Below are 18,616 nucleotides of genomic sequence, written 5' to 3'. Positions count from 1 at the left end.
TTGCACTCGTTTCATAGTTCAGGTATTTCTCCTTGTCAGCATAATACGACAATGATTTTATCATGTGCACATACGTTCGTCGAATAATTCATCCTCACTTTTTACAGATATGAATTGTGTGTTTATCCTTCCACTGCGTAAAAAATACTGATTTAATGCATGCAATAAACTAGGTAGTGTCGATAACCTGCCATAGAGTACCAGTGGTAAAGCCACGTCGTGTCTATGAACAAGCAAAGAGAACGATTGGTAGAGCCGTAAGCATATTTCATGTCATTTTAAGATACGTAAAAAAGTTAAAAAAAGACCATGTTAAAAAATTCAAGAAAGTATTTACGAATTGGGGAGGGGACTCTTTGAGGTTAGAAAATGGGTTTAGGAATGACATTATGAATGGAACTTGTTCAGAAAAGATATAATAAAGCCATAAAAAGTATTAAAAAAAATGGAGAGGGGACTCTTTGGGGGGCCCGGGGCGGGGGTTGGGGGGACCCTTGGGGGGCCGGTTGGCCCTTTGGGAGCCCGGGTGACCTTTGAGGACCAGGGGAGGGCCTTCGGGGGTCTGAGGAGGGCGTTTGGGGGATAACATTTCGAAATTTTTACTTTTTAGTTTATTTTTTTGCGGTGCATCCCTGCGGCGCATCCTGAGGCTTTTTCCTGCGGTGCCTCCCTGCGGCACATCCCCCGCGGCGCTTTCCTGACCCACGGCGCATCCCTGCGGCACATCCTGCGGCGCTTTCCTGACCCGCGGCGCATCCCTGCGGCACATCCTGCGGCGCTTTCCTGGCCCACGGCCCATCTCGGCGGCGCTTCTCTGGCCCGGGGGGACCTTTGGGGACCGGGGCCGGCCTTTGGGGCACAGGGAGGGCCTTTGGGGGTCTGGGGGGCACTTGAGGACCGATTGGTGCTTTGGGAGCCCGGTGGACCTTGGGGGGCCGGGGTAGGGCCTTTGGGGGCCCGGGGGGCCATTTGGGAGCCTGGGGGACATTTGGGGACCGGTGGAGGGCCTTTGGGACCCCGTTGGTCTTTTGGGAGCTCGATGGGCCTTTGGGGGGCCGGGGGAGGGCCTTTGGGGGTCTGGGGGGGGCCTTTGGGGGCGCCGGTGGCCCTTTGGGAGCTTGGGGTAGGGGGATCGGAACCCTTTGGGGTTGGGGTAGAGGACCTCACAACACTGTTCAAATGAAACTTGTGTATTATAACGACCACAGAGTTTCACCCTCAAATCCTCTTCAAAAATCTCTTCAAAAATCATCTTTTAAAATGTCTCTAACTGTTTCGCCCAAATAATCCCTAAACGTAATTCAGCGTGTTCCTTTTGTTTTTGGCATCTCTGCGCTATTGCATTTCAAATTAATAAGAAAGCTGATTCCCGCGCTAAAACAATTCATCGCTAAGATGTTTCTTGGAGAATTGTTTCCATGGCGTTTGGTTATTAATATCCTTTGGAGTTCGACCAAAAGAGTTGTTTCCGAGGCAAAGACATTAATGACTTGGATCTATTCCTGGAGAATCGTTTCTAGGCGAAAATTTTTAAAGTCTGACAGATGATGTCATTGATTGATTGATCTGTCAAGAACGGGGAATTAATTTGTTGTTTCTAAGGGGAATTATTGATTCACGATAGGTGAATTGAGGTCGACAGCACAGGTGCTACTCGTGACAGGACCACGTGGCTTATGGTTTTCCAAGTGAGAAAGTTTCTGTTTTTCCATTCTCACTGACAAAAACCATAAAAACATCAAATAAATCGATCAACACACATAACCATCCATGAAAACAGACATAAATGTGACAAAGTTCCTGTTTTTCCATGTGAGAAAATTCCTGTTTTTTCATTCTCACTGACAAAAACCAAGAAAACAGACATAAATGTGACAAAGTTCCTGTTTTTTCATTCTCACTGACAAAATCCATAAAACATCCATGAAAAGCATCAAATAAATCGACCAACACACATAACCATCCATGAATTATGTACAAAAAGTTATAGGTGGCAGCAGGGGTGACTCGTCGGAGATATTATGGCATCTCTACTGATAGGATGCAGTTAAACTAGAAGCGACTTTTAAAATGCAGCGAGTGTACATTTTCTGAGTGTAATGAAGCAAGAATGATGTTATTGTTGAGTTTAGCTCAGAAGAGCGATGAATTTCTCTGTTGTTTTTTGTTGTTTTTTTTTTCAAGAGACAATAAATAATGATTATTAGCGAAAGGTTTTTTTTACAACAAGATTTTTTTCAATTTGATGAAAATTTACGGGGGGAGGGATCGGCCCCTAGCTCTACCATGACTCTCAGTATCCCTGACTAATATTATTTGTGGCAAAGGTGTTTTAAAATGCTATTATCTGCCAACTTTCACTGTCACTTTCCTCTTTCTGACGGGAATATGGAGTGAATGCACAGGGGAAAAAAAGAATACGCACTGGCTTACCAAAACCAAGGCTTACCAAATCCGACCAAACTGACTATAAAATCATACCCAGGTAGCATGTTGTAATATCTGAAAAACAATTAAAATGTATGTGGAAACTCGTTTTGAACACCGTTTACCATCAAATTTTACCTATAACGGATTTTTGTAGGTTTATAAACGGTCTTTCTTTCGAACGTGTCTGTCGTGGGAAAAAAAAGCAGAAATACGCGTACTTGCAAAGTAGGCCTTCTTAGAAGCCACCCAGTATTTTGTTTCCTTTTTTTATTGCAACACTCATCATTTTGTGCGTAGCTACGATTACTTGATAGCTTTTTATTGATCCTATCCCTAGATGTATTTCGCGGTTCGAAATAACAATTTCGAAAGATGATATAGCCCAAACGCAACAAGGGGATTTTATTTCGGGTATTGTTTGTTCTTTGTCCCATTGCTCAAGTCTTGGGTTAAACCCTGGTAAGGTTGTCCTGCCTTTCTAAGAAGACTAAAGTTGTATCTTAGCCCCAAATCTTGCAAAATATGGTACTTTTCAGAAAGAATCCCTTAATGTTTATTCCTAGCCCACTTTGAAAATTTTGTTTTGATCTTGAGCAGAGTTAATGAAATTGTATTTTTTTTTTTTTTAGTGTAAAAACTCATTTTTAAGAAGATTATTCATATTCAATGATACTTCCGAATCACTTCCTTTTTCTCAATTTAGTTTAGTGTCGTTTTACTAGCTGAGAAGGTGTCAGTTAGGGGCAATTTATTTTCTGTTTTCTTAATTGTGCTGGAGGTTCGTAACAGGGGCGTAATTCGCTATAGAACAGGGGGCACTGCCCTCCCCAGACCCACGTTTGCCCCCCCCCCAGCTAAAATTTGTTCTCTTCATGCCAAATCATGTCTCCAAATTGTCTTCAAAATCATGCTAAAACTAAGATAGGCATACGTAATTCAAGCATCACACAAACAGATCAGTTTTCTTTAGTATACCTTTGCCTTTATGGTACTACATGGCTTATTCTTCATTTGGTCACTTTCACTTGACTCTGGAAAATCGGCTCCTGCTTTGCTCCTCCTCCCCCCCTCCTAGGATTTTGACGAAATTGCCCCTCTGGTTCTTAGTATTGTAGCGGGGTTTCTGTATTGTAGCGGCGTTTATGTAAGGAACAACATTAAAGCTTAAAACGAACAGAAATCCGGTTTTTAGAAATCCTCTTTTGATATCCGGTTTTAAGAGTTCTGGTTATTATTGAGCCGGATCGCTCCTTACTTACAGTTTGTTACCACGAAATGTTAAAGCGATGAAAAATAAACCTTTATTTGATGCTCTATTTTGGCTAAGACTCATGCTGGCTTTTTAAGTTTCATTATCAAGTTAGATAAAGGTCTTTTTTTAAGGTTAATTGCGTGAATCTAAAAAAAATGAGCCACAAAATATTCCTTCGTGGTTTATGCTTCATGTGTCTACAATCTAAGTCAAATAAACAGGCTCATTATATTTTCCGGTGTTTCTAGAATAGCGTTTTACCGAAAACTGAGCTTGCGGGAGTTTTTCATAGAATTTAAATTTTTCGCTTTAAATTTTAACTTCGCTCTTAAGCCCCATCTAATTTAATTTTGTAATGACTGCTATAACCTAGTAAGCAACGAACCACGGCCCATAGTAACTAACAATTTAAAAACGCGTTTTGAAATCCTTTAGCAAAACAGAGCTCATTTTTATGTCTGTATTCCGTCCCTGTCTTCAAAATTAGGCTGATAAATTAGGATGAGCAACTTTATACTCTTAGGATATTCCGAATCAGCATGAAAATCAGATCCTTTTTATGTATTTATTATTTTCAAACTTCCGTTTTTAGACTTTCAGTTACTATAAGCAAGGGTCGCTCTTTACTTTGTAAGTGAATTAAAAACAACGGTTAGATAAAAGACTAGAATCTATTTAGGCTTACACAGATCACGGTTAGATTCTGTTCGCGCATTGATTCTCCTCAGTTTCCCGTGCGCATATTTCAGGTGTTCAGTTGACCAGGTATGGAATATTGCGCCAAGTTTACCTGATTGGGTTAGTATTTTCTTCATTTTCAGAAAAGTTGGGCGGTGTCTATTTATCCCTTCTTTTAACATTTTAAAGAAGGGAATTCATCTCAGTATTTGTTGAGGAATTGCAGAGAAACATTGTAATAGATATGGAGTCATTAGGCTATTCGAAGAACAGCTACACTTTGTAAGTGTTTATTTGTTGGTGAGCAAATACTCCCAGTGTCAGTACATTCTGTGTGATCAAAATCCACTCAATAGCGTGGGTGTCCCTGGGAAGGGAGGGGGAACTTCCCCCCCTCAGGTAATCTATGATTGCTCAAATAGTAGCCCATTTTATAAAATTCGGAAAAATATGATACCTTTAGAATTTTTCTCCCCGCTAAATAAACAAATTTATTTAGCGAGGGACTGGTTAGTCCCTCGCTAGAAAATTTATGGAAGGGGGTCCTTGCCAAAGACTATAATTAATTATACATAATCCTTGTTTTATAGATACCTATTTCGTTAGTATAAATAAGAGTGTAAGCTATAGCACCGAAACATCAATTTAGATGGGCCTGAGTCATCGTATACTCATCAAGTATGGTAAAAAGAAAAGAAAAGGGTGCCACACTAATATAGGAACTACTCTAAACTAGACCATAGAATATGTTTGACCCAAAAGGTGTCACAGATGGAGGGAGCCTCCTTCCCTTTTTGAACAAAGAAACTGTGTAAATGAGCAAAAAAAATACCATTAATCGTTGTTTCATGAATGGTGATATGATTTCGATTAATCTTAATGGTAAAACTCTGTTGCGAAAATAAATTTATGGGAATTTAAAAAAAGCCTGAAAACCCTCAAACCCTGAATTTGCTGGTTGTGATCAAGTTTTCGTTAAATGGCCTCTATAAGCCTAACCTCACAATCTCTGTATAACAATTCACTATTTCAATTAACTCCAGCCCAGTGACAACCGTGTGACGCCACGCACTAGAGACCTGAAGCTATTCTCTGTCAATCGAGCCTATGCTTTTCTACCATTATAATCGAGCATCCATTATAAGTTGGAAAAACCTTGATACCTTGTTTTGGCAATTTTACTCCTTTGTTTTTCATGGTTAAGGAAACGAGTTGACACCTTCAGGGAAATTGATGTTGAGGAGTGGCTAAGGGACTTGCGAATTTTGCGGTGAAGGAGAGGATAAAAAAATGTTCTCTTATCCTCACAAAAGAATACACACTACAAATATTTTGGATTTGTGTAGTGACTTCACATACTTTCTGTTTTTGAGCTGAAATTTACATAGAAGGGCTAAGTAAAGAGTGAAGTGGGAATAATCCATTATTATTTTTATTTTTTTTACCTCATTTTTCACTAAGGCATTTCGTGTAAAAGGAGTTGTCATAAAAACTCCGGAAGGGGTTCGGTCGATTGGCAAATACGCCCAGTTCTCCTAATATTACTTCTGCTACTATGACTGCTATTGCAAATACTAAGGGTATTAGTAAAACTTACAGCGAATGGCGAGTGCGGTATTGAACTGAATCAAAACACAATATGTAGGCTACATTTTGGTTATCAAAGGGGTGTATTAGCAATATCCCAGCAACGGCTTAGGGTATTAAGCTGAAACTTCTAGAGCTACTAATATTACTACCACTTTTGCTGCTACTTCTACTACTACCGCTACCACCATTGAACAAAAAGAAAATAGTTTAAGTACATTTAGGTTGTCAAAATAGACCAGACTCTCAAGATATCAAGGTGGGATATCTTAGAACTGAAATAGGGTTTAAAGTAGAAACTTTAAGGGGAAGCTTATGTTGCTTCAAAACCAAATCAAAAGGCACTCTGTGCATGCTGGTTGCTAATAAGACGTCTCAGCAATATCCCAAGAACAACTGAGGGTGTCAAGTTGAAACTTTTAGGGCTTCTACAATTAATACTTATGCTCTTACTATTGAACTAAATCAAAAGGTTGTAAGTGCATCCAGGTTTTCAAAATAGCATGGATACAATTACTGTACTTAGGAACGGAATACGTCATTAAGTTTTATTTTTCAGCGAAAATTGAGGCGTGAAACTAACTTAAAACTTAAAATATACTGTGTGTATCCAGATTTTCAAAAGTATATATATCTTTAAAAATTATTGAAAAGTTATATCCAGCATATAAATAGTAGGCCTAAGCCAAAACTTGGATTCCTATAGAGGAAAACCGAAAAGAGTTAAAATATTATTTTTTTCTTAAACAATTAAAAGACTTTGTCAATTAAAAACCAACCGAAATTAATGAAAAAAAGTTTTCCACAAAAGAAGCTTTTTAAAGAAAAGTAAAAACTACATTAAACCAGAGATGAGTAAAAATGATGTCAAATAAATTTTCAAGGTTATTATGGGAAAAATTCTCAAAAATCACCATCAATAAATAAATGAAACCCAAAACGAACAGAAATTATAATCAACAACCGAATCGAACTCAAAACGAGCAGAAACTTAGAGAAGTAGGGCTGAGGCTATGTGTGCCTTCAAAGACAATAGCATTTGGACTTTACTCTAAACAAAATACATCTTAAATCTTCTCTTTTTTTAATTTTAGTAAACCCGTAATTATTAAGACTTTCAGGAATGAATATCAGTAGGCTATATATTAAACTGTCAATCCACATTCATTTAATATTTTCATTCATCTTAGTTATTATGGTGATGTTTTTTATTTGTTTTTTTTTCTCGATATTATGAGAAACGAAAAAACACATACCTCGAAAAGGCAATTTATGTCAATTTCAAATGACAATTTTTCTCACGTGTTTTTTTTTGTTTTCAAACGCTTTTCTTAACTTTCGGTGACAATGGGCGGTTGTTCACTCTACGGTTTACTTTACAGTCTTCACTCTTTATCACGGTTGCAACCATGATCAGTCTTATTCAGTGCTCTTATAGAGGGGTGATCGAGATTCCTAGCCCAGGAGAATCGCTTTATTCAAATTTCTTGGTAATGAAGGTACATCAACTCTGTTGATGACTTAATCTACGCAGAAGAAGTTGGGATGAAGAAGATGGACCTTCGGTCTGAAAATAGGCAACTAGTTGTTTTACTGCATTGTGCAACATTCAAGAATCAAGCCATGTTTTAATTTCCAGGATATTGCTTGAAGGAATAGGGAAGTTCTTATTTTTTGAAACGACTATTGAATGTGGCAAATCAGCGGAAAAGGATCGTAAGGTTGCTACCCATTGAATTGATAGATGTGTTGAAAATAGTGAGGTCCGTGGTACTACCTTGGGAAATACCAAGGTTTATGATTTCTATTGAAATTGATTTTTAGATGGTAGCAACTTGAGCTAATGAGCAGCTGCTGGTAAAGAGTAATTGCGAAAGCTCTTTCTTCAAATTTGTCGGTCATTTGTGAACTGGACATACTCAGGGAGGAAGGGAGGGCTAAGCCCTACTCCCATGAGAACTTGTCGTTATGTGATTTTTCGAAGATTTGGATAATTTTCACTGTTGATGAATATGCTTCTCCCCCGAGCAAAAATTTGTGTGTCCCTGCTTTCGAAATCCATATTTTTCAACTTCAAAATATTGTATTTTGGAACTCATCTTTAGAAATGCATCTCTGCTACAGATCGGGTCAATCACTGCAAGTGCAGTGACGTGCTGTACTTTCAATTGCATGAACAAAAGATGGGGCTTGTAAAGCTGTTTTTTTTGTCATGCGAGAGGCATGCTTAAATACTGAAGTTTTACAAAATATTTTACTCTTGTATAAATCCAGCTCATTTCTATTTTAAAAATGGTGATGAATCTTGATGCACTCGCTTAGCTTAGTTTTCGGTTCTTTTTTTTCTGAATAAGAATACATAAAAAATACTGTGTCTTTTGTGTTGCCTGTTTAATGCAGTTAATTGAAAAAACTTTTCACAAAATAAGTTTTTCAAAAAAAATAAAGAACTCCATGAAACCAAAAATGAACAAAGATAAAATCAAATAATCTACCAAGCTTGCAACTACCACAAATCAGTATCAACAATTCAATGAAACGCAAAGCGAACAAAAACTAAAATATATTAAAGACTCGAACTCTAAACGACCAGAGACTAATATGACCTATGTACAAAACCCAAGTGCTTTATAAAACAAGAATATAATTTGTAACTTACTTAAAAAATTCAACTGAATTTACTGAAAAAACATGTGCATTGTCAGTTTAATATACATATGCTAATATTTATTCCTTAAAATCTTAATTAATTTTGATTTCTTAAAGATTTAAAAATGAAAACATTTAAAAGAATTTTTTTTTCGCTAAAGTACAAATTTTATTTAATTTTTTATTCATGTTTAAATTAGTAAAATTAAAATATGTTCAAATTATATTGTTTTAATTAATTTCTATTCGTTTTATATTGACATAGTTTTTTTCAGGGAAAAAGCCAGGTTATCTTGTAAAGTTAAACAATCATCCCTGCCATAAAAACTTTAAATACCCCCTGGGCATAACTTACAACCCTTGCCCCCTAACCTTAGTGGTTTGTTTCAACCCCAAAAGCCTTGTTATATGATATTTAGACTATTTTGAATAGAATGGCTATCTCAAAATTCCTATTAGATGCATTTCGAGACAATACGACGCGTGTGTGGGGGGGGGGGGCAACTGCTCTACGATCACTTTGACTCTTAAAAAGAGCACTAGCGCGTCTGATTGCCAATCCAATGATCCCCCTTTGAAGTTTATATGACCATGTTTTCTATAAAAACTTTATTCGCCCCCGGGGCATAACTCACAACTCTTGCTGTGGCGGCTGGGAGGATTTGTTGTCCTCAAAGACATAATTTCCAGACCTTTCAAATACGTTGATCAAAATGGGTATCTCAAAATTTTGATTGGAAGTTTTTGGGGAAATGATGGGTGGGGGTGCCTTTGCCCCCTGATAACTTTCGATTAATAAAAAAGGCACTAGTCCTCTCAATTTCCAATCGAATGAGCCCTTTTTGAAGCTTCTGCAACAAAACTTTCTACAAAAACCTTACATGCCCCGAGGGCATAACTTACGACCCTTGTCCTGAGGGCTATGGGGGAGGGTTGTCATCCTCAAAGACATAATTTCCAGACCTTTCAGCTACGTTGAACAAAATGGCCGTATAAAAATCTCGATCGGAAATGTTTGGGGTAAATATGGGCGTAGGGGGGGGGAGGGGGTGATTATGCTTCCGATTACTTTCAACCATTAAAAAAGGCAATAGCTCTCTCAGTTTCCAATCGAATGAGCCCTTTTGGAAGTTTTTACGACGACGCTTTCTTTAAAAAAAAACTTATATGCCCTCAGGGCATAAATTACAACCTTAGCCCTGAGGACTGTGAGGGGTTGTCCTACTCAAAGACATAATTTCAGATCCTTTAACTACGTTCAACAAAATGGCTGTCTCAAAATGTTGATCGGAAGTGCTTGGGGAAATGATGGGCATGGGGGGGCATTCGCCCTCCGAACGATTTTGACTATTAACAAGGGCACTAGCCCTCTCAATTCCTAATTTAATGAGCCCTTTTTCAAGTTTCTACGACAACGCTTTCTATAAAAACCTTATATACCCCCAGGGCATAACTTACAACCTTTGCCCTAATGGGGGAGCTGTGGGGAGTTTGTCGTCCTCAAAAACATAATTTCCGAACCGTTCAACTACATGGAACAAAATGGCTGTCTCAAAATTATGATTGAATGTGTTCGGGGAAATGATGGGCGTGAGAGAGGAGTTAATTGATTTTTAATCACTTCCGACTATTAAAAAGGGCACTAGCCCTTTCAATTTCCAATTTAATGAGCCCTTTTTGAAGTTTCTACGACAACACTTTCTTTAAAAAACCTTTTATGCCCCCAGGGCGTAACTTACAACCCTTTCCCTGACGATTGTGAGGGGTTATCGTCCTCAAAGACCTAATTTCCAGAACTTTAAACTATGTTGAACAAAAAGGCTATCTCAAAATTTTGATTGGATGGGTTTGTGGAAAGAGTGGGCGTGAGAGGGGGTTAGTTGCCCTTCAATCACTTTTGACAATTAAAAAGGGCACTAGCCCTTTGAATTTCCAATCACATGAGCCCTTTTTGAAGTTTCTAAATCAATGCTTTCTATAAAAAGCTTAGCCTATATGCCCCCAGGGCATAACTTACAACCCTTACACTGAGTGTTGTGGGGGGGGGGGCGGTGTCATCCTCAAAAAACTAATTTTCCAGAACTTTCAACTACGTTGAAAAAATGGCTACCTCAAAATTTTGATTGGATGTGTTTGGGGAAATGGTGGGCGTGAGAGGGGTGTTAGTTGCCCTCTAATCACTTTCTACTATTAAAAAGGTCACTAACCCTTTTAATTTCCAATCGAATGATCCCTTTTTGAAGTTTCTATGGAAACCCTTTCTATAAAAATTTTATATGCCCCAGGGCATAACTTATAACCCTTAACCTGAGGGCTGTGTTTCGCTGCCTATGAAAGCTGTAGATGTGCTAAGTGTACACCTTTCGGAATGGTTATCAAATGAATAGGCCTACTTTCGAAGCTTTTTCGCCAATTTTGGGCTTGCGAGAGTAATAAATCTGGTAAAGAGTGGCTGACAACGCTATAGCCAATAATTATTTGTTTTTTAAGACTTGGAAACTAAAAATGTCAAATTTTTACCCGAAGAAGACACTTCGGTCGAAAATATTAGTAACCGTGCGGTTGGGAGAATCATATGCCCTAAAAAGTACCTTTACATAACCCAATACTTTTATTTTCGGCATTTTGACCTTTGAATTTCATTTACTTTGACCTTACCTTTCGAAGCAATAAAAAGGCGATTTTATTTTTGCGATGATAATTAGAGAAATACGGCCCAGAAGCCAAGTCTTAGGACAGACCTTCACAAATTTCTCACGGAACAGTCATTCACAATTTTAGAAGCGTCTTATGAGAATCCATTTTGACATTTTCTCGTTTTCCTCTTCATAATTTTCTGTTCTGGGCTTTTGATTTAACCTTTTTATCCGTCTCCTTCTTTCCTTGTGAGAATCCATTTCATAGCGTCTTATGAGAATCCCTTTTGACATTTTCTCGTTTTCCTCTTCATCCTTTTCTGTTGTGGGGTTTAGATTTGATCCTATTTATCCGTCTCCTTCTTTCCTTATGAGAATCCATTTCATAGCGTCTTATGAGAATCCATTTTGAAATTTTCTCGTGTTCCTCTTCATCCTTTTCTGTTGTGGGCTTTTGATTTGATCCTATTTATCCGTGTCCTTCTTTCCTTACGAGAATCCATTTCACAGCGTCTTATGAGAATCCCTTTTGTCATGTTCTCGTTTTCCTCTTCATCCTTTTCTGTTGTGGGGTTTAGATTTGATCCTATTTATCCGTCTCCTTTTTTCCTGATGAGAATCCATTTCACAGCGTCTTATGAGAGTCCATTTTGAAATTTTCTCGTGTTCCTCTTCATCCTTTTCTGTTGTGGGCTTTTGATTTGATCCTATTTATCCGTCTCCTTTTTTCCTTATGAGAATCCATTTCACAGCGTCTTATGAGAGTCCATTTTGACATTTTCTCGTTTTCCTCTTCATCCTTTTATGTTGTGGGGTTTAGATTTGATCCTATTTATCCGTCTCCTTCTTTCCTTATGAGAATCCATTTCACAGCGTCTTATGAGAATCCCTTTTGACATTTTCTCGTTTTCCTCTTCATCCTTTTCTGTTGTGGGGTTTAGATTTGATCCTATTTATCCGTCTCCTTTTTTCCTTATGAGAATCCATTTCAGAGCGTCTTATGAGAGTCCCTTTTGAAATTTTCTCGTGTTCCTCTTCATCCTTTTCTGTTGTGGGCTTTTGATTTGATCCTATTTATCAGTCTCCTTATTTCCTTCTGAGAATCCATTTCACAGCGTCTTATGAGAGTCCATTTTGACATTTTCTCGTTTTCCTCTTCATCATTTTATGTTGTGGGGTTTAGATTTGATCCTATTTATCCGTCTCCTTTTTTCCTTATGAGAATCCATTTCACAGCGTCTTATGAGAGTCCATTTTGAAATTTTCTCGTGTTCCTCTTCATCCTTTTCTGTTGTGGGCTTTTGATTTGATACTATTTATCCGTCTACTTATTTCCTTATGAGAATCCATTTCACTGCATCTTATGAGAGTCCATTTTGAAATTTTCTCGTGTTCCTCTTCATCCTTTTCTGTTGTGGGCTTTTGATTTGATCCTATTTATCCGTCTCCTTCTTACCTTATGAGAATCCATTTCAAAGCGTCTTATGAGAGTCCATTTTGAAATTTTCTCGTGTTCCTCTTCATCCTTTTCTGTTGTGGGCTTTTGATTTGATCCTATTTATCCGTCTCCTTCTTTCCTTATGAGAATCCATTTCACAGCGTCTTATGAGAATCCATTTTGACATTTTTCTCGTTTTCCTCTTCATCCTTTTCTGTTGTGGGGTTTAGATTTGATCCTATTTATCCGTCTCCTTTTTTCCTTATGAGAATCCATTTCACAGCGTCTTATGAGAGTCCATTTTGAAATTTTCTCGTGTTCCTCTTCATCCTTTTCTGTTGTGGGGTTTAGATTTGATCCTATTTATCCGTCTCCTTTTTTTCCTTATGAGAATCCATTTCACAGCGTCTTATGAGAGTCCATTTTGAAATTTTCTCGTGTTCCTCTTCATCCTCTTCTGTTGTGGGCTTTTGATTTGATCCTCTTTATCTGTCTCCTTCTTACCTTCTGAGACTCCATTTCATAGCGTCTTATGAGAATCCCTTTTGACATTTTCTCGTGTTCCTCTTCATCCTTTTCTGTTGTGGGGTTTAGATTTGATCCTATTTATCCGTCTCCTTTTTTCCTTATGAGAATCCATTTCACAGCGTCTTATGAGAGTCCATTTTGAAATTTTCTCGTGTTCCTCTTCCTCCTTTTCTGTTGTGGGCTTTAGATTTGATCCTATTTATCCGTCTCCTTATTTCCTTATGAGAATCCATTTCACAGCGTCTTATGAGAATCCCTTTTGACATTTTCTCGTTTTCCTCTTCATCCTTTTCTGTTGTGGGGTTTAGATTTGATCCTATATATCCGTCTCCTTCTTTCCTTATGAGAATCCATTTCACAGCGTCTTATGAGAGTCCATTTTGAAATTTTCTCGTTTTCCTCTTCATCCTTTTCTGTTGTGGGCTTTTGATTTGATCCTATTTATCCGTCTCCTTCTTTCCTTACGAGAATCCATTTCACAGCGTCTTATGAGAATCCCTTTTGTCATTTTCTCGTTTTCCTCTTCATCCTTTTCTGTTGTGGGGTTTAGATTTGATCCTATTTATCCGTCTCCTTTTTTCCTTATGAGAATCCATTTCACAGAGTCTTATGAGAATCCATTTTGAAATTTTCTCGTTTTCCTCTTCATCCTTTTCTGTTGTGAGCTTTTGATTTGATCCTATTTATCCGTCTCCTTCTTTCCTTATGAGAATCCATTTCACAGCGTCTTATGAGACTCCATTTTGACATTTTCTCGTTTTCCTCTTCATCCTTTTCTGTTGTGGGCTTTTGATTTGATCCTATTTATCCGTCTCCTTTTTTCCTTATGAGAATCCATTTCACAGCGTCTTATGAGAGACCATTTTGACATTTTCTCGTTTTCCTCTTCATCCTGTTCGGGTGTGGGCTTTAGATTTGATCCTATTTATCTGTCTCCTTCTTTCCTTCTGAGAATCCAGTTCATATCGTCTTATGAGAATCCCTTTTGAAAATTTCTCGTTTTCCTCTTCATCCTGTTCTGTTGTGGGGTTTTGATTTGATCCTATTTATCAGTCTCCTTCTTTACTTATGAGAATCCATTTCACAGCGTCTTATGAGAGTTCATTTTGAAATTTTCTCGTGTTCCTCTTCATCCTTTTCTGTTGTGGGCTTTTGATTTGATCCTATTTATCCGTCTCCTTCTTTCCTTATGAGAATCCATTTCACAGTGTCTTATGAGAATCCATTTTGACATTTTCTCGTTTTCCTCTTCATCCTTTTCTGTTGTGGGCTTTTGATTTGATCCTATTTATCCGTGTCCTTCTTTCCTTATGAGAATCCATTTCACAGCGTCTTATGAGAATCCCTTTTGAAATTTTCTCGTTTTCCTCTTCATCCTTTTCTGTTGTGGGCTTTTGATTTGATCCTATTTATCCGTCTCCTTATTTCCTTATGAGAATCCATTTCACAGCGTCTTATGAGAGACCATTTTGAAATTTTCTCGTGTTGCTCTTCATCCTTTTCTGTTGTGGGCTTTTGATTTGATCCTATTTATCCGTCTCCTTCTTTCCTTATGAGAATCCATTTCACAGTGTCTTATGAGAGTCCCTTTTGGAATTTTCTCGTTGTACGCGAAATCCTGTGCTGGTGTGGGATGTTGATTTGATCCTATTTATCAGTCTCCTTCTTTCCTTATGAGAATCCATTTCACTGCGTCTTATGAGAGACCATTTTGACATTTTCTAGTTTTACTCTTCATCCTTTTCTGTTGTGGGGTTTTGATTTGATCCTATTTATCCGTCTCCTTCTTTCCTTATGAGAATCCATTTAACAGCGTCTTATGAGAATCCATTTTGACATTTTCTCGTTTTCCTCTTCATCCTTTTCTGTTGTGGGGTTTAGATTTGATCCTATTTATCCGTCTCCTTCTTTCCTTATGAGAATCCATTTCACAGCGTCTTATGAGAGTCCATTTTGAAAATTTCTCGTGTTCCTCTTCATCCTTTTCTGTTGTGGGCTTTTGATTTGATCCTATTTATCCGTCTCCTTCTTTCCTTATGAGAATCCATTTCACAGCGTCTTATGAGAGTCCCTTTTGGAATTTTCTCGTTTTCCTCTTCATCCTTTTCTGTTGTGGGCTTTTGATTTGATCCTATATATCCGTCTCCTTTTTTCCTTCTGAGAATCCATTTCACAGAGTCTTCTGAGAAACCATTTTGAAATTTTCTCGTGTTCCTCTTCATCCTTTTCTGTTGTGGGCTTTTGATTTGATCCTATTTATCCGTCTCCTTCTTTCCTTATGAGAATCCATTTCACAGCGTCTTATGAGACTCCATTTTGAAATTTTCTCGTTTTCCTCTTCATCCTTTTCTGTTGTGGGGTTTAGATTTGATCCTATTTATCCGTCTCCTTATTTCCTTATTAGAATCCATTTCACAGCGTCTTATGAGAGTACATTTTGAAATTTTCTCGTGTTCCTATTCATCCGTTTCTGGTGTGGGCTTTTTAATTGATCCTATTTATCCGTCTCCGTCTTTCCTTCTGAGAATCCATTTCATAGAGTCTTATGAGAATGCCATTTGTAAAGTTCTCGGGTTAATCTTCATAGTTTTCTGGTTTTGGGTTTTGATTAGATACTATTTATCAGTCTCCTTCTTTCCTTTTGAGAATCCATTTAAAAGCGTCTTATGAGAGACACTTTTGACATTTTCTCGTTTTCCTCTTCATCCTTTTCTGTTGTGGGGTTTAGATTTGATCCTATTTATCCGTCTCCTTTTTTCCTTATGAGAATCCATTTCACAGCGTCTTATGAGAGTCCATTTTGAAATTTTCTCGTGTTCCTCTTCATCCTTTTCTGTTGTGGGCTTTTGATTTGATCCTATTTATCCGTCTCCTTCTTTCGTTATGAGAATCCATTTCATAGCGTCTTATGAGAATCCCTTTTGTCATTTTCTCGTTTTCCTCTTCATCCTTTTCTGTTGTGGGGTTTAGATTTGATCCTCTGTATACGTCTCCGTTTTTACTTATGAGAATACATTTCACAGCGTATTATGAGATTCCATTTTGTACTTTTCTCGTGTTCCTATTAATCATTGTCTGGTGTGGGGGGTTGATTAGATCCTCGTTATAAGTCTCCTTTTGTGCTTCCGAGAATCCATTTCATAGCGTCTTATGAGAATCCCTTTTGACATTTTCTCGTTTTCCTCTTCATCCTTTTCTGTTGTGGGGTTTAGATTTGATCCTATTTATCCGTCTCCTTTTTTTCCTTATGAGAATCCATTTCACAGCGTCTTATGAGAGTCCATTTTGAAATTTTCTCGTGTTCCTCTTCATCCTTTTCTGTTGTGGGCTTTTGATTTGATCCTATTTATCTGTGTCCTTGTTTCCTTACGAGAATCCATTTCACAGCGTCTTATGAGAATCCCTTTTGTAATTTTCTCGTTTACCTCTTCATCCTTTTCTGTTGTGGGGTTTAGATTTGATCCTATTTATCCGTCTCCTTATTTCCTTATGAGAATCCATTTCACAGCGTCTTATGAGAGTCCATTTTGAAATTTTCTCGTGTTCATCTTCATCCTTTTCTGTTGTGGGGTTTTGATTTGATCCTATTTATCCGTCTCATTCTTTCCTTATGAGAATCCATTTCACAGCGTCTTATGAGAATCCATTTTGACATTTTCTCGTTTTCCTCTTCATCCTTTTCTGTTGTGGGCTTTTGATTTGATCCTATTTATCCGTCTCCTTCTTTCCTTATGAGAATCCATTTCACAGCGTCTTATGAGAGTCCATTTTGAAATTTTCTCGTGTTCCTCTTCATCCTTTTCTGTTGTGGGCTTTTGATTTGATCCTATTTATCCGTCTCCTTCTTTCCTTATGAGAATCCATTTCACAGCGTCTTATGAGAGTCCAGTTTGAAATTTTCTCGTGTTCCTCCTCATCCTTTTCTGTTGTGGGGTTTAGATTTGATGCTATTTATCCGTCTCCTTTTTTCCTTATGAGAATCCATTTCACAGCGTCTTATGAGAGACCATTTTGAAATTTTATCGTGTTCATCTTCATCCTTTTATGTTGTGGGATTTAGATTTGATCCTATTTATACGTCTCCTTATATCCTTATGAGAATCCATTTCACAGTGTCTTATGAGACTCCCTTTTGACATTTTCTCGTTTTCCTCTTCATCCTTTTCTGTTTTGGGCTTTTGATTTGATCCTATTTATCCGTCTCCTTATTTCCTTATGAGAATCCATTTCACAGCGTCTTATGAGAATCCATTTTGAAATTTTCTCGTTTTCCTCTTCTTCCTTTTATGTTGTGGGGTTTTGATTTGATCCTTTTTATCCGTCTCCTTCTTTCCTTATGAGAATCCATTTCACTGCGTCTTATGAGAATCCATTTTGAAATTTTCTCGTTTTCCTCTTCATCCTTTTATGTTGTGGGCTTTTGATTTGATCCTATTTATCCGTCTCCTTCTTTCCTTATGAGAATCCATTTCACAGCGTCTTATGAGACTCCATGTTGACATTTTCTCGTTTTCCTCTTCATCCTTTTCTGTTGTGGGCTTTTGATTTGATCCTATTTATACGTCTCCTTTTTTCCTTATGAGAATCCATTTCACAGCGTCTTATGAGAGTCCATTTTGAAATTTTCTCGTGTTCCTCTTCATCCTTTTCTGTTGTGTGCTTTTGATTTGATCCTATTTATCCGTCTCCTTCTTTCCTTATGAGAATCCATTTCACAGCGTCTTATGAGATTCCATTTTGAAATTTTCTCGTTTTCCTCTTCATCCTTTTCTGTTGTGGGGTTTAGATTTGATCCTATTTATCCGTCTCCTTCTTTCCTTATGAGAATCCATTTCACAGCGTCTTATGAGAATCCCTTTTGAAATTTTCTCGTTTTCCTCTTCATCCTTTTCTGTTGTGGGCTTTTGATTTGATCCTATTTATCCGTCTCCTTTTTTCCTTATGAGAATCCATTTCACAGCGTCTTATGAGAATCCCTTTTGAAATTTTCTCGTTTTCCTCTTCATCCTTTTCTGTTGTGGGCTTTTGATTTGATCCTATTTATCCGTCTCCTTCTTTCCTTATGAGAATCCATTTCACAGCGTCTTATGAGAGACCATTTTGAAATTTTCTCGTGTTCCTCTTCATCCTTTTATGTTGTGGGCTTTTGATTTGATCCTATTTATCCGTCTCCTTCTTTCCTTATGAGAATCCATTTCACAGCGTCTTATGAGAGTCCATTTTGACATTTTCTCGTTTTCCTCTTCATCCTTTTCTGTTGTGGGGTTTAGATTTGATCCTATTTATCCGTCTCCTTTTTTGCTTATGAGACTCCATTTCACAGCGTCTTATGAGAGTCCATTTTTAAATTTTCTCGTGTTCCTCTTCATCCTTTTCTGTTGTGGGCTTTTGATTTGATCCTATTTATCCGTCTCCTTC

General features: G+C 37.7%; 1 protein-coding gene across 4 annotated transcripts in view; it reads left to right on the top strand.

Moving 5' to 3' along the window:
• Positions 1-18,616, top strand: part of LOC148955012 (thyrotroph embryonic factor-like) — a 173,741-nt gene that overhangs the window by 46,047 nt on the left and 109,078 nt on the right. The window contains exon 1 of one of the 4 annotated variants that reach the window (XM_089099658.1): positions 4,590-4,642. The exons of the other annotated variants lie outside the window; for them this stretch is intronic. Within the exon in view, the coding sequence (XP_088955784.1) occupies positions 4,605-4,642 (38 nt within the window). The 5' untranslated portion in view covers positions 4,590-4,604. Of the gene's footprint in view, positions 1-4,589; positions 4,643-18,616 lie in introns of those variants that run through there. 4 annotated transcript variants of the gene reach the window in all.

Source organism: Artemia sp. Qi Xiang Cuo, chromosome 2 (genome assembly GCF_049724085.1).
Source record: "Artemia sp. Qi Xiang Cuo chromosome 2, ASM4972408v1, whole genome shotgun sequence".
Classification (NCBI taxonomy): domain Eukaryota; kingdom Metazoa; phylum Arthropoda; class Branchiopoda; order Anostraca; family Artemiidae; genus Artemia; species Artemia sp. Qi Xiang Cuo.
The sequence above is the reverse complement of the archived record's forward strand: the minus strand, read 5'-3'. Positions and strand labels throughout refer to the sequence as shown.